The sequence below is a fragment of the Fukomys damarensis genome, unplaced genomic scaffold (assembly GCF_012274545.1).
Source record: "Fukomys damarensis isolate Sample0158 unplaced genomic scaffold, DMR_v1.0_HiC HiC_scaffold_33, whole genome shotgun sequence".
NCBI lineage: Eukaryota > Metazoa > Chordata > Mammalia > Rodentia > Bathyergidae > Fukomys > Fukomys damarensis.
In genome coordinates, this window is record NW_022900945.1 from 20,400,642 (window position 1) to 20,417,268 (window position 16,627).

At 35.6% G+C, this 16,627-nt stretch overlaps 1 protein-coding gene across 3 annotated transcripts in view; it reads left to right on the forward strand.

Annotated features, from left to right (window-relative positions):
- Hs2st1 (heparan sulfate 2-O-sulfotransferase 1) overlaps nt 1-16,627 on the forward strand; it is a 120,071-nt gene that overhangs the window by 86,804 nt on the left and 16,640 nt on the right. For all 3 annotated transcript variants that reach the window (XM_019209381.2, XM_010636674.3, XM_033758155.1), the window contains exons 2-3: nt 2,319-2,557; nt 11,448-11,533. In XM_019209381.2, coding sequence (XP_019064926.1) covers nt 2,319-2,557; nt 11,448-11,533 — 325 coding nt within the window. The remainder of the gene's footprint in view (nt 1-2,318; nt 2,558-11,447; nt 11,534-16,627) is intronic.

Sequence of the window (16,627 nt, forward strand, 5' to 3'; positions counted from 1 at the left end):
GATCCCCAGCACCCCCCCCAAAAAAAAAAAAAAACAGTATGTACATGCAATGGAGTAGTAGCCATAAAGGAAAACAAAATATCTTCATTTGTAGGAAAATGGATGGAACTGAAGTACATCATGTTAAGTGAAATAAGCTGGATGCAGAAAAACAAATATGTTTTCTGTCATACCTAGAACCCAGTGGGGAGGGGATGACCTGAAAGTAAAAAGAGGCAATAAGGGGGCTGGGAAGGGGAAGGCTGGACATAGATGGACATGATTATACATATATGGAAATAATAGTATGTGTTGATAAGTATAAAAAACAAAAAATTGGGGGGGCAGAGATTGAGCACAGTGTCACTACACCTGCCTTGCAAGCGCAAGGTCCTGAGTTCAATCCCCAGTACCAGAAGAAAAAAAATCTGGCCATGTGTCAACATCCTTATTTTCTGTAGTGGCACAGGAAAATACAATCTGCCATCAGTAGTAGTAACTGTTAGTCAAGTGAGAGTTTATTTTATAACTAACAAAAAGTTGCTTAATTTTCCACACTATATGTACCTTTTTAATGTAGTCTTAGGCCTAACCCTACTAATAATAATTCTGTGTATTTAAAGTAAAAATACTTAATAGCCAGGCATGGTGGCACACGCCTGTAATCCCAGCACTCGGGAGGCTGAGGCAGGAGGATCGCTGTGAGTTTGAGACCAACCTGGGCTACACAGTGAGTTCCAGGGCAGTCTGAACTACAGACTCAAAAAAAACAAACAACAACAAAAAAAGTTAAAATACTTAAAAGAAAATGCATATAAATATTTTAATGAGGAAAGTCGTGAGGTATTTGAGATTTCTCATAATTTGAGATTTTTTAAAATTGTGTGAAACATACAATTTGTATGACTTAATAAGTATAATGAATCAAGAATAAAAATTACTTTTAGCCAGTGTTGTGATGCACTTCCAGAATTCTGGGAGGCTGACACAGAACTATTGTAAATCCAAGCCCAGCCTGGGCATCTTGGGCACTTAGCAAGATGCTATCTCAGAATTAGAAAAGGACTAGAGGTGTAGCTCAGTATAAAGACCCCAGGTCAAATTCCAGTACCTCACCCACCCATGCACATGAGTAAAAATTACTTTTAATTGAACATAGTTCAGCTAGAGTTTTAACAAAGTTACAAGATAAAAAAGGTACTAATAACTTTTAAAATATAATTTTAATAGTTAATTTTCAAAGCAGTTATTTAGGTATGTGAAATTTTATGTTATTGGAATAATTATAAAATCAGTATTGCAATTTTTAATCCATTATATCTTCTGTATATAAAACAGATACCTATTTAAATGTGAGATAACATGAAATCTGTTTCTTTTCCAAACGCTTGATTTAAAATAAAAACAGTGTGAACCAGGGATTTGGTTCAGTGGTGCCGCTGCCTGCCTTGCAAATTCAAGGACCTGAGTTTGATCCCTGGTACCAAAAAACAAAATGTGATCCTTGAATGAGGGCCCAAAGCTAGCCTCTGAACTCAACTCTCTTTGGTGCATGAGGGTGTGCTCAGTGCCCCCTCTGGAGAGCTGCTTGAGTGGCTAGTCTTAAGTAATAAATTTCAAAATCCTCTTTTCTAAGTGAATTTTTTACTGTGAAGTTTACTATTCCATGTAATCTGTCTCTGTTTGAAAGTTCATTCAGGCTACAGAAATTCTTTTAGAATGTAAAGTGACTTCGGAACCACACTGAAATACTCTCTAGCCTAGGCCATACCACCCTGAACGTGCCTGATCTTGTCTGAAATACTCTCTGGTCTATGCTATTCTAAACTTCATGATTCTGTTTTTACTTTTGTTATTGATATGTAAATTTACTATCCTTCAAACAAAGTTGTAAAGTTATCAAAACATTCTTTCACCTTCTTTTACTCAGTTCTTGAATAGGGAAGCTATGTTATAGGTTAAAGAGCTGTTTTAGAATCAACTAGATGGATCCTTCTAAAATCTCAAGCAGTTTGCCTATGTTTCCCGTATGTTCTGATCTTTGCTTTTGTTTTGTTTGTTTATGTTTATGTCTTTCCTTCTCATGGTCCAATGTTCAGTGCTCATAATTTTCTTGTAATGTCATTAAAAACCAGTCAGGCATGGCAGCACACATCTGTAATCCCAACAGTAAGAGGGTGAGGCAGGAGAATTGTAAATTCGTGTCCCATCTATGCAAATTAGCAGTTTAGCAAAACCTTAACCCAAAAGGCTGAGAGTTTACTTCAGTGCAAAGGCCCTGTCTTCAGTCCTCAGTACCTGAGGGGAAAACAACTTAGTTCCCATCTTTTTCTCTGCAGAAAGGGCTATCGCAAGACATGAAGTTCGAGAAATTGAGCAGCGACATACACTGGATGGACCTCGGCAAGATGCAACTTTAGATGAGGAAGAAGACATGGTGATCATTTATAACAGAGTTCCCAAAACTGCAAGCACCTCATTTACAAATATCGCCTATGACCTGTGTGCAAAGAATAAATACCACGTTCTTCACATCAACACTACCAAAAACAATCCAGTGATGTCTTTGCAAGACCAGGTAATTACCACTTAGAGAACGGACAGATGTTTTCTGACACATCCTCAAATTTTGTACCTCAAAGAGATAAAGCATTTTAAAGGGGTATGTGTACTGATTTTAATGAATTGTAAGCCTTTTATAGGAAAAAGACAAACCAACTTTCATACTATTTTACATCCATCACAGTATTTATCACATTCCCTTGCACATAATATATGGTCAGGTAATTGTTAAAATAAATGAATTAATGAATAATGAGTTTTTGAAGAAAATATTTGTATTATTCAAAGTAGTGTCTTTTTAAGAAAATGAAGTCATTTATTGCGAGAGTCCCTGCAATAAAAATTACATTGTTTCAACTTATTATAGAGAAATATTTATCGAATACTGGTAATTCAATTTTGTGACTGGCATCCAGAATCTCATCTTTAACAATTTATATAAATAATAATCAAAGGCTCCTGATGAATAGGGATTATAGCTTATATCTTTAATATAATTTTGCTTTTTAAACTCTTAAATTTTAAGATAAACAGATGGATAATTTTACGAGATGGTTTTAAGAAAAGTGGAGGAAATTATGAAATCAAGTTTACTCATCTCTTTAGCAGCAGTAGCCCACATTTCTCCCACACCTGGAGCTTTCACTATAATTAAAAACAAAGTTATCTCTATAAATATTGATGAGGATAGGATTAGATTCCACGAAGAAAAAAAGATAATATTTGAAAATACTATTTAGGATCAAAAGCCATATTGGAGGGCTGGGGATTTATCTCAGTGGTTCGGTGGCCTGCCGTGCAAGCACAAGGACCCGAGTTCAATCCCTGGTACCAAAAAAAAAAAAAAGCCATATTGGAGTTGCTTTTTATAAATTATAGTTCTGTTGTAATCGGTATTTGTTTGAAAACAACTGAAATTGTTTTATTATTACAAGGTTCACTATTTTCCCACCATCAAGCTTAACTATAGTCTTTACTCTGAAGCAAGAGGGTAACTTTGATACATGAGGTTCAGGTTGACCTGGCTGTAGAGCTGTTTATGAAGGCTAATGATATGCGACATATCATCTGCCCTTACAAGTCTTGGTTCTCTGCAGGATCCTTGATTACTCATTTTCATAGACCCCAGAATACATATCTGTCAGCCAGACCAAATAATTCTTCGGTAAATGAGAAGAAACAGAGCTTGTTTAGCTAAGTGGGTCATAAAACCTACTTATTATGTAATGTATATCTCAAGGGCAAGCATATTTAATATTCCATTTTATACAGTATGTAGATTATAAATTTGTTTGCATTACTTTTCATAATTCACCTTGATTTAAAAGGAACTTGCCTTAATGTTCACATAATTTCAGATCTCAGCAGTATTTTTTAGGAAAATGTTAGCTTGTTTGTCCAGTTTTTAGTTATTTTGTGTCCAGCATTATAAAGTTTTTTGGCAGCTACAAGATAACAGGCAATGACATCAATCAATTTTCTTATGAAATATAGATCTGCAGAAGCTCACCACCTGTGACATTTTAGGCATCATGTAGTAGTAAATTTTCCCAGTTGAATTTGGATAAGATAAAGCTTCTGTTTTTCTTTCATTAACTTGTTAGTTATGTACAGGAAAAAGGCAAAGTATAAGTGCTATTTTTAAAGCAATTTGATTACATAATATATAACATTTAAAACATTTATGTAGGGCAGAGTAGAAGAGTATTCTTAATCATTCACTGACATACTTGCAAAAATCAGCAGGTAGTTCAAAACCTGATCTTAATTAAGAGTGACTTATATAAAAGCTGTCTCTTATGCAATATCTGCAGTTTATTTGTGTTGTATATAGGAGCACTTTTTAAAATCAGACTATATTTACTCTTTCTCTTTGCCTGACATATTAAGTAGCATTTATATTTTCCTTTAAATGTAGTAAGCTTTGTGTGAATGTCAACTTTTATTTTTATTTTTTATTATCAACATAGAAAATTCTTTAAATTCAAAATAATATCGTTATATTTAAAATAATAATTATCATTGTCTCTGAAACAGTTTTAAGATGTCATCATGTCAAAAATATGTAGTAAAAATGTACAAGGAAACAAAAACTATAGAAACAAGTCTGTTCAGTACTGGCATTTATAACTAAGATACAGTAACAGAATCTAAATTATAGAACATGCAGGAAGAAGTTCTCTTGCTTTATTAATTCCCTGAAAAATAAATCAGTAACCTTAGAAATGCAAGAATACCACCACTTGGTTAACAACACCAGCTTCCCAAGGGATAGATAAAGATAGAGATATTCTGTTCTCTCTTTCTCTGATTCCCCTCACTATATTTCCTTTCTTTAATTCCTCATCAGAGCAACAACTTTTTTTTTTTTTTAAGATAAGAGTGACATCAGAACTCTTGTTAGAGCAACACTTAAAGAATTTTCTTAGCATGTAAGGTACATGCTAATCACTGGTTAAAATGCAGATTCTGATTCAGAGGGACTGAGATAGAGATACTCTAATTTCTAAAACACTTCCACTTAATGCCAAAACTGATGCTGCTGGTTCTTAAACCACAGTTTGAGTAGCAGTGATTTAGAACATGATTCTTATTGGGGATATGGAAAGATGCTTATCGTATTCTTCTCGGGAAGATTTACTTACCTTTAAATTTATATTCCTGCTTCCACTGCAAAATCCAGATTCCTTACCTAGACCAATAGGCCTTTTCTAATGTAGTCTTTGTCCAGTGCTCTTGCCTTCTGTTGATTGCATATACCAACCATATATATGGAGAGAAAGAGAGAGAGTGCACGCATTTTTTATAATTTTATAATACTGGTCCAGGTCTAACTCAAGCAAATAAATCACGGCACACTACCTACATTGCTGTATTTTCCCTAAGGGTATCTCGTGATTCCTTGCTAGCCTGACTCTGCTTCAGTTATAAAATCTGACAAAATCAGAGTTTAGAATCTGCTCCAGGCTAGTCATAAAACATTTTTTTCATGTAGTATATCTAACTACTTCTTCAAAATATCCTTCTTGGTAGCATATTTCAATCAGAGTATGAAAATTCTCCTTGAATAAAGTCCCTAAGGTGGCTTTATTCTCCCTAAGGCAGAGCTTTCATTCACGTTTCACTTGATACTGCTAGGTTTTTCTCCTTTTTGCCTATTATTTTACTCTTCATTAGTGCCAGATGTAATCATAAGAATCCATAAAATGAACTGAAGTTTGCTCCTCAGACATGCACTTCCTCATCTTAGCCCTCTGTGTCCCAGAGCCTTAGGGTGAGGGATTGGCACAGTGCCCCAGTGGAGGAGATGCCGAAAGGAAACAAGCCAAAGACAAAGCAGGCACTGCAGGAAAAGTGAAAAGGCAGAAAATCATAGAGAAGGAACTGGGACTGGATTGGTGAAAGGGGAAAATGGAGGAGGTAGAGTGGAGACAAGAAAATTTTTGGAGAAACAAGGGCACAGATATTGGCTAAATAAGAGAAGTGGCTAAGTTAATACTTCAGAAAACTTTTTCAGAATACCTTTTTCCAAAGAGAATACTTTCAGTCTCTCCTTAGAGAGCAACTCTGAATAAGAGATAAGAACAAAATGGAATTTCAGTGGTATACAAATGACACTTTTAAATGCTCAGACTGTTTTCCAGATTAGTGTAAAGCACTACTCTAACCTTTTTGACATCGTTTGTTTGCTTAGCACTTTGACCTTCCCCATAAAGGGAAGGTTAACCTCATATCAGCATCTTTTGGTTTATTGCACATTGTAAGTCAGCCATAGCTTTCTTAATGAGACTTTAACGTATTGCCTTAATGTTGAAGAGATGAAAGAAAAAATACGTATATTTTGAATATTGCTGTATTTGGATCTTGATGCCCCTCGGTGACCCATGTATTAGGGAGTTTGGAAGATGGAAGACCTTTTAGTATATGTGCTGCTGAAGTAAGAACTGAAAGACACTTTTTAAGAGGTGAGGCCTAGAAAGAGAGAGGTCCTCTGGGTCGCTCAGAGTTAGGCCTCAGAAGGGATCATGGGTCCCATCCACTTTCTTAGTCTCTCTGCTTCTTGGTGATCGGACAGATGGTTTTGCTGCACTGTGTGTATTCACCACAGTGCACTGCCTCCCTGAGGCCCAAAGTAGTGGTGCCCATTGGTCACTAAAACCTCCTCAGTTGTGAGCCAAAACAAAGCTTCTTTTTTATAAGTTGATTATCTCAGGTATGTGTTATAGTGATAGAAAGCTGACTAAAATATGTAGATGTTGATCTTTTATTTGCAAGATTGCAAAAGAGATTCAATGCATTTTGGGGACTTTGATAACCTAAAAGTAATTACAATCTTCCTAAACTTACTTCAGATATTAAGAATTATTTCACTTAGTCCCTTGATTTTAATCAGCAGTGCTCAGCAGCCCCTGGGGTTACCCAAGACAATTAAACAGCACAAACACAAACAGCACACATATTGGTGGGGATAAGGGTCATTGTTGAAATGAAATGGTTGCCCATGGTTATAGTGATGAGAATGGATGAGAAGTTGAGATTATGATGAAGGTAATGAATACTTTCATAAGGAAATAAAATTTAAAAGTTATATCAACCGAACCTTGAGGTTTTAGAAGTGGAGAATTGAGTGTGTGTGTGTGTGTGTGTGTGTGTGTGTGTGTGTGTGTGTGTGTGTGAAAGAGTGATAGTGATCTAACCCAGGTCTTCCTACATAACAGGCAAGTGCTGTACCACTGAGCTGCATACCCAGCCCCATTGGAAGAGTTTGAATGACCCTGAGGAGTTACCATAGTAGTTGAATTTTTCAATATCCCAGTTTGTTGATCAGAATCAAGATGTAAATAAAACTTTTTCTTCCAAATCTTTTTTGGTTTCTTTATCTAAAAAATAAAGAGTAAGGTGTGTTCTTGGTCTCTTCCACCTGTAAAATTCTGATTCTATAAACAAGAGTTCAAGATTGGTTAAAGCAGTGGAAGATTCATACCTTGTACTTTCTTCCTTCAGCATACTTTCCTGTTTCCAACTCAAAATACAGATCTTTTTCTTATTTCACTAATTTTTAAACTATATTTCTTAGAATGCTTGGTTCCAGTGTGATTCAGGAATCACTGAATGGTAGGAAAATGAGACTTAAGTAGGCAGAGTTCACTCTGCTTCTGTTCCCCCTTTCTGTTTTATGTATTACAATAGCTTATAAAATTATCACAGTTTTGGTAAGTTTTAGTCCGTTTTTACTGAGAGTATGAAGTTAACTTTACTCAAGTGCTCCTATAGACCTCAGGCCTCCTTTAGGAGACTGCAAAAGCCTCGGAAGCTTGTTTAATGAAATCAGAAGCTGGCTCCTGGGCCTACTCATGCCTTGCTGTTCATTGTGGACCATCACCTGGACATTTGTTACAAGTCCAGAAACCCAGGCTCTGCTCCTGCATCAGAATCTACTGCATCCGATTCTGCATTTTAACAAGAGTACCAAGGGTATCATATGCATACTTGAGTTTGAGAAGCCTCACAGCTGTCCAGGTGTCATGCAGCTTCCTACCTTCCTCACCTCATATTGAAGCACACCATTGGATGAAGTATCATTCATCCTCAGGAAGATTCAGCATTGACCATCCTTAGGAACACTGAAGGAAAAAGGATGCTTGAAGCTTATCCCTGACTCATTTCTACTAAACTTTCACCATACTGTACTCCACCCAAGATTATACTTTGGTCCTATCCAGCGTTCGGCTTATATAACAGCACTTTCTCAGACTTCAATCTAGCACCTCCTTTCGTTTCCCTCCTACACCACCATGTCCATAGTAAACCTCTACTTCTGAAAAATATAGCTCATTTGCTAAATACGTCTTAAGCTCTCTTTAACTACCACCTCCAATTCCATATTCTCTTTGCCTTATATTTCCCTCTGTTTTGACTGAAATGCTGGTACTGATTTTCATAGAACCAAAAGTTTATGTGATATAGTTAACCATTAAGTTGCAGTTACAAGGAACATTTTTGTATTCATTGTGTAATTGTCTTTTAAGGATGCAGGTTTGGGATTATCTAATTTATTTTCTGTTTCTTTTCATTTGCCATTTGGTACTTTCTGTTTGGTACCTAATGTGAAGAATGAATAGGAAAGAACAGAAGAAGCACAACTTTCACATTTACATGGCTCTCTGTTTCAGTGGGGGGGGAATGAAAATATCTGCTAAAATGAAATTATATACTTTCTAATGTAACTCAGTTTTATCTACATTTGATTTTCAGATTTATTTCCAGGGTGTGTATGTTTATGGAGAGAATGTTTTTACTCAATTTCCATTCTAAAAGGTCCATTATTTCCTTTAGTATACGAGTTAAAATGCTTCCCCTAAAAAATAAATTTTCCCCAAATCTTCCATTTTCCCTGGTTTACAGTTTCTCACATACAGCTGCGTTTTCAGTTTCCCTTCCTAACCCTACCAGTAGAAAGCTGCTATCCTCATTCATCGCTATTAATTTAATGACACTAATCCAGTATGAAGTACTCCGGAATAGTTCCCTGTGATTAACTCTATTCTAAAATGTAAATGAAAGGTTGATGAATTATGAGAAGTATGCAGTTGACAGTCCTGAGCTTTTATAGGCTGACATCACAGTTTGTAGATGCCTTCAGTACTGTACAGAGTGGTGGGCCTCACCTCCTGTACTCCCTACACTGTATCTAGTCTCTACGAAAGCTTCTTAGCTACTTAATATTTGTCATAAGAGGTTTACTTACAAAAACTACACTATTTTCCTTTAAGAAATTATAGATCATTGTTTCGAATCTAGTGGTATTTAGTTTTATCAAATTCTATATTAACCAGTTCTTTAAAAATGTTTACACCCAGTAAATTTTTCATTTTAACCTTTCGTACACTTTCAATTTTCAGTAAAATTAGTTTTTTTAAAATACTTTGACTTGGGGCCGGGGACTTATTTAACTCAGTGGTTCTGCCACCTTCCTCACAAGCGCAAGGTCCTTTGTTTGATCCCCAGTACCAAAAAAACAAAAAATAAAATACTTTGACTTATATCACATCTCTAGTTATATTGATCATTCTTACCTTTTTAAAAACCTCATTATCTTTACTCATTTTGGTTTAACTTTTTATTTTATTTGTTGAATCACAGTGAAAATGAATTTTTAAAATAAGCCACTGAACGTGACTGTTTCACCAGGTTGACAGATAACTTGGGCCAATAAACTTGCCATCGGTGGCCTCGTCTTTGGTCACTGGATTTGGACCGCGGTTTCTCTGACCACAAGTTCTTTCCTGGGAACCTGCCCTGCAGCTGCAAAGGCCTCCCCGGCCCATCCTGAGAAATATCGCCGACTGTCGCACCCGGACTGTAGTCCTTTAAAACTAATTTTTTTCACTTGAAGCCATTAGCTCCCGGGGCTCCCTTGAAATTCCCTAGCACTTATTCCTTGGCTTCCTTTCCCGAGACCAACTTAGGTGGGGCGTTCTGTCCGGGGGCGATGATGGATAAGGAGACTTCTCACGCTACTCGGGCAAACATTAAACATCTTCCTGCTTCCAAGAAAGCGTATTATGGAGTGAGGAGCCCCTCAGACAGATTCCACAGCATGCTGTGGTCCCGAGGCTCAGCAGGCAGCACGTGTGCAGCCCCAAATACCCTCAGGACTTGAAAAGCTGTCCGACCTGCTTCTCGCCTCTGGCTGCCACCCCTGCCGCCGAGGCCCCCAGCCTCCTTTGTTGTGGCCTCTGGCCTCTGCTCCCACGCTTGCAGAGGAAAGCTCAGTCCCTTCAAGGATGGAGCTTCACCAAGAAACTGCAGCTCGCGTTAAAAACCAGCGGACAGCACTGGAATCGGGTGATTAAACGGGTAAACCAAACATACTGTATTTTGAGAAATGGCACAAAGCCAGGCAGTCGTCTTCAAGGGCTATGCCTAGGCAAACTACTAACATGCATTTTGAGAATGCCGTGTATACCTCACTACCGTGTACTTTGTGCACATCTTTTACCTTTTCTACAGACGTCTCATTTGTCGTATCGGCTCCCAGGCTTGTCCCATGTCTGCGTGAGTAGCCTGCGTATGTAAAGCCACGTGAAATGTGAATGGCTGTGGGCAGTATTACCTTGACAGAATCATGGGACTTGGAGCGGGGGGACAGGCCTCTGTCGCACTCTTGCTCTCTTGGTTGACTCTTGTATCTGTGATATGTTATCCGGCTGGAGACTCCGGGCCGGCAGAACTTAGAAACACTAGATCTGTGTGTGTGTGGGTGTGTGAGCAGTGAGACGGCTGCCACTGACCTGTAGAGACGTTTTAATAAATCTGGTTTCGTTAAAACAAAAAAAGCCACAACAAAAAACCAAGCCGGGCATGGTGGCGCATGCCTATAATCCCAGCACTCAGGAGGCTGAGGCAGGAGGATCGCTGTGAGTTTGAGACTAGCCTGGGCTACACAGTGAGTTCCAGAGCAGTCTGAACTATATAGTGAGACCCTGTTTTAAAAAAACCAAAAAAAAACGTCATTGAGAACATTTACTACATATAGACTGTCTCTGTATTGTAATTTTGCTTGCTTCAGTATGTCTGTTGGTAGGGGGTAAAAGAATATACACCCTCCGCTCTCCCACTCTATGTAATATACTCTATATGTACAGGATTGCAAATGGTTACATTTTGAAGTTTTGCTTTCAGAATCATCTCTTTTTTCTGAGTGTGGTAATAGAAGCTCTATGATGACTTAGTGCTTAGAGGTCACATTATCTCTTTTTGCTTAATCCAAAAGTGTTTTGCCCTCTGTAATTGTCAAAATGGTGACTGGTTTTAGATTCCTAAATTGAGAGTGATTTGCTGTCATCAGATTTTCATTTCTTTTAAAATGTACTTAACTTACAAATATGTTCTCCCCTTTTTAGGTGCGTTTTGTAAAGAATATAACTTCCTGGAAAGAGATGAAACCGGGGTTTTATCATGGACATATTTCTTATTTGGATTTTGCAAAGTAAGTGATGCCGAAAATGACACACTGAAGAATGCTTTGTACTTCAGCAACCTAAAAAAAAAATGCTTAAAATTGTTATGATTTTGATTTTCCTAATTAGGAACGGACAGTACTGACTTGCCTTTGCTGCTTTTAGACCATCTAGTGTCTTACTGCCCTCTAGTGTTTGTAAATTGGCAGTTTCATGTTAATTACACTATGGAAATAAAAGTTATTCATCATTATTGTATATGTGCTTCTTTTAGAACCAGAGTGATGCTGTTGTAGGAGAGCTTAAATTTTGACCTAGGCGAGCTTAAGTTTTGACCTGATAATTAGATTGTGACTGTACCACATCACTAGAAAGCAAAGAAACTCTCACTCAGTTAGTTATTGATGTCCCAGTACGTAATTGGTTAAAAGGAATAGTTCAAATAGATATAAATAAAAAATTCAAATAGATTCATGTTTAGTTTTGTAGTACCCCTAATGCCATTTTAGTAAAACCTCAAATCCACATTTCCCTTAATATTCTGCATTAACTTTAGAAACACCAAAATTTTTCATTGTTTAAGCTTATTTGCTGTCTTTAAATTAGTAGTCATGATTTAAAGGAATACATCCTCATTTATTTGCAATCTTTAAAAGATATTCTTTGTAAAATTTTAAATGAAACTGATATTTCACTCTGTTTATCTCAATTTGAAAAGTAGGCTGAAATAATACAGATTGAAATAGATAATAAGTCTTTAACTTTTTTGGAAATCATATAATTAAAAAGGAGTCACCTACATATTATGTAGGTAAAATGATGTATTCCAATTTTTTCTCCCATACTACTCAGAGTCTTTCAATAAAATGGTAGCTTCAAAGTTAGATGTACATTTTTCTATAAATAATTCATACTACAATACTGAAAACATTTTATGGGTAGCTTTAAAACAAACTAATTATTTTTTCTTTGCAGAGGCATTGAACCAATTTCATAAACTTCATTCATATGCATATTTTCCCTCAGGGCTGCATTATCCATGAATTGAATGTTTGTTACCCTTTCACCTAAATGATTTATTTTTTCCACACACACTGCTCTGTTTCTAATACTTTAGAAATTCAGATTTTCATTATTAAAATTATGTATTGAGTGCTTTTGCTTTAGGCAAAGTCTTCTATTTAGAACAAAGCTCTCGTATATGGTTAGGTTCTGATACTTGAAAAGTACAAAGGTTTTTGAAAGAAATAATCTTATTTATTAAATATTGACGTGAATGTTTAGAGGTTTGAATATTTTCATACTACTCTTATTGAAGCTAAAAATTACTGGGAAAAGCTTTAATACAGACTTCTACACAATTTTCAACAAATACCTAAACAAAATCAACTAGAGGAAATATATTTAAAGAGTTTAATATAAATCAAGAACTACTAGAGATGTAACTAATATTCTTTTCATTATCTTTTTCTTTGATAGCCCTATAACTCATAACTAAGAAAGAAGAAATGTCACCTTGTCAATTTTTAAAATAATTTATTTTTGACTGTCATTATCTTGATCAGCATAATATTTATAGAATTTATTAAAATACTTGCCTTCAAGAAAAAACAGTGAATTTGGTACAAGAGATTTTTAATCACATAGTTATTTCATTTGCCTTAGCTGGAAGCATTATAAAGGGTGTAAACCCTAGGAAACCCAGGAAATAAAAAATGAAAAGTCCTTTAGTTTCTCTGGTGTGAAAAACTAAAAGTGTAAATAAGGTTCAAATTGTGTAAGGATAGGGGAGGGGAAAGAAGGGAAAAGAAAAATAAAAAATGGAATCAAAGTCTTTGTAAATAGGGAAGGGTGGAGGGGGTGAAGGGAGGGCAGGAGAATGAGGAAAGAATAACCAAGATTCATCATGTAAAGTTACAAGATCCCAATGATGAATGTAACTGTACTGTATACCTAAAAAATACCAATAAACTTTAAAAAAGAAAAAGAAAAGTCCTTTCTAGTTTAAAGTGATTACTGAGAACTACACATCATATTTGTGATCTTACATCTGCCCAAGCCATGTTCTGGTTATATATGTATTTTTGTTTCTCCCAGAACTTTAGAATAATAACCAGGAAATAAAAAATCTCTTCTCTTAATATGTTTTTCCATTTCTCTGTGATCGTCCTACTTTTTAATCTTAATTATGTAGACATGATACATTTGTGCCATATATTTGGAAACTAGTTTAAAACTACATAGGTTGAACATTTTCGAAATGTTCTTATATGTAGAATAAAAACTTAAGTTATAAATCTTGACCTTAATGAGTTTGCTGAAATTCAACTTTTCTTCTAGATTTACCTGTTCGTTGTTTCATTATAAACAGAAAATCCTGCACTACCTTACCCTTTTAAATTCTTGCTATTCATTTGTCAATATGAAAGATAGATTAAAAGGGAGAGAGACTGGATGTAAGAAAACCAAGTAGATTATTACAGTAATCCAAGTAAGAGGACTCAGAAGAAGGCAGTGATAAAAGAGAGAGCGAATGACTTAAGACAAGTAACATCATTGAGAAAGCTTATGAAAGAAAAATTAGACTTGGTAATTTTACTAAATGAAAAATAAAGGAAAGGGAAGAGTTGAGATAACATTTCAAGATGGGGAAAGGGAAGGATATTAGGACAAGGAGCCAGTTGAACAATTCTATGGTCTACAGAGGTTGAGAAAATAAAAATCATCCATGATCTGTCTGCTCTTTATTGTTCTGTAAATAATACTGAAGACTTAAATCTTTTTAACTTCGCTCTTGTCTTTAAAATCAATAAAAGTAAAGTCACTATGTAGTTGAGACTGGCTTTGTTTTTTTTTGTTTGTTTCAAAAAACAAACAAAAAAAAAGTAAAATCAGCTCTTTATTCTGTAAATAATGCTGAAGACTTAAATCTCTACCTTCTCTTTTGTCTTTAAAATCAAAAGTAAAAGATACGGTTATACTTTCATTGACTCAATACTGTATCTGTTCACAATGTTTACCTTGTGTGGTGAGCTAGAAATGATATATTACTCATATTTAATGCATATTTGAAACTCTGTGCCACCAGATTGGTAACAGAACCTAATAAAAAACCTTTTAATAAGCCAGTTTTTAAATTATAAATACTAATTTTTGTATGTGTATGCTACTCTGAGAGAGTATTGTATACTTGAATTTAAACCCTAATGAAGGTATGAAATTAAAATGTTTTGTATAATTCTTGCTGATAAGGTTTAAAAATTTTATTCATTTTCCCCTTCCATCATTTTTTAAAATTTTGACAACAGTAACTATACAAATGTATGGGGTGCACTGTGATATTCCAATACAAATATAAATTGTGCATTGGTTAGATTTAGTTAATTGACATGTCATCTGATATTTGTTTTGGTGTGAAACACTCACAATCATATTAGCCACTTTGAAATATTCAATTAATTATTGTCAACCATAGTTATCCTCTGTGTTGTGGAACATTAGAAGTTTTTCCTCTTCCCTAGCTTTACTCCTGTACCTGTTATCCAGCCTCTTTTCATCTCTTCCTGTACATCCTGCCTAGACTTTGGAAACCACTAGATCAACTTGTTAGCTTCCACATACACCTGAGCACAAGCAGTGTTTCTCTTTCTGTGCCTCACTTACTTCATTTAACATAATGTCCTCAAGTTCCATCCATATTCCTGTGAATTACAGGATTTCATTTTTTTTTTATAGCTGAATATATTCTGGATATTCTGTTGCATGTAGTGTGTGTGTAGACACCATACTTTCTTTATCCCATTTATCTGTTGGTGGATACCTAGGTTTATTCCATATCTTTGCTGTTATGAACAAAGCTGCAATAACCATGCAAGTGCATATGTTTTCTCAGTGTACTGATGTCATTTCCTTGCTATGTATGCACAGTATTGGGATTGCTGGATCATGTGGTAACTCTGTAGGTCTTCAAGGAACCTCTTTCATAGTTGTACTAATTTTAACTTTTATTCCCACCAACAGTACATGAGAGTTCACTTTCTCCACATCCTTGCCAGCATTTATTTTTTGTCTTTTAATAGTCATTCTAACTGGAGTGAGGTGATACCTAATTGTGGTTTTGATTTGCACTTATCAGATGATTAGTGATATTGAGTGTTGTTGTTGTTGTTTCATATACCTGTTGGCTATTTGTATACGCTGTTTTAAAAAATGTCCGTTCCAGTCATTTGCTCATTTTTGTTTTGTTTTTTTAGGAGTTTTTTTGGTACTGCAGATTGAACTCGGGACCTTTCACTTGCTAGGCAGGTGGCGGAATGCCCATTTTCTAATAGGGATATTTGTTTTCCTTGCCATTGACTTGCTTGAGTTCCTTGTGTTGTGGATTTAATCCATTGTCAGAGGAATTGCTTGCAAATATTTTCTCCCATTCTTCAAGTTGTTTCATCATTGCTGATTGTTTCCTTTGCAGTGGAGCTTTTTACTTTGATGTAATCATTTGTCAAGTTTTGCTTTTGTTGTTTATATTTTGGTGCCATGTCCAAAAAATTTTTTTGCCAAGACTAATGTCTTGATGTTTCTCCCCTGCTTTCTTTTAGTGGTTTTCATAATTAGATTATTTAATACATTTTGAATCAGTTTTTGTATGTGGTTAGACAAGTCTAGTTTTTTTGATTTCGTATATAGATACCCTGTGCCATTTATTGAAGAGACTTTCCTTTCCCCAGTATATATTCTTGCTGCCTTTGTACAAGATGAATTGGCTGTAAGTACATGCATTTATTTCTTAGTTCCCTCTTCTCTTGTGTAGATCAGTGTCTCAGATTTTATGTCAGTACCATGCTGTTTTGGTTGCTATAGCATTGCAGTGCATTTTAAAAGCCGCTTTGCTCTTACTGAGGATTGCCTTGGGTTTTGGGGGTCTTCAATAGCCCTGAACAAATTCTAGGAGAGTTTTTTCAATCTGTGAAGAATATCATTGATATTTTGATGCAAATCGCTATGAGTTTGTAGATCTCTTTAGGTAATAGGGACATTTTAACAATATTAATTTCCCTAATCCATGAATATAGAATGTCTGTCCATTTTGTGTGTGTGTGTGTGTGTGTGTGTGTGTGTGTGTGTGT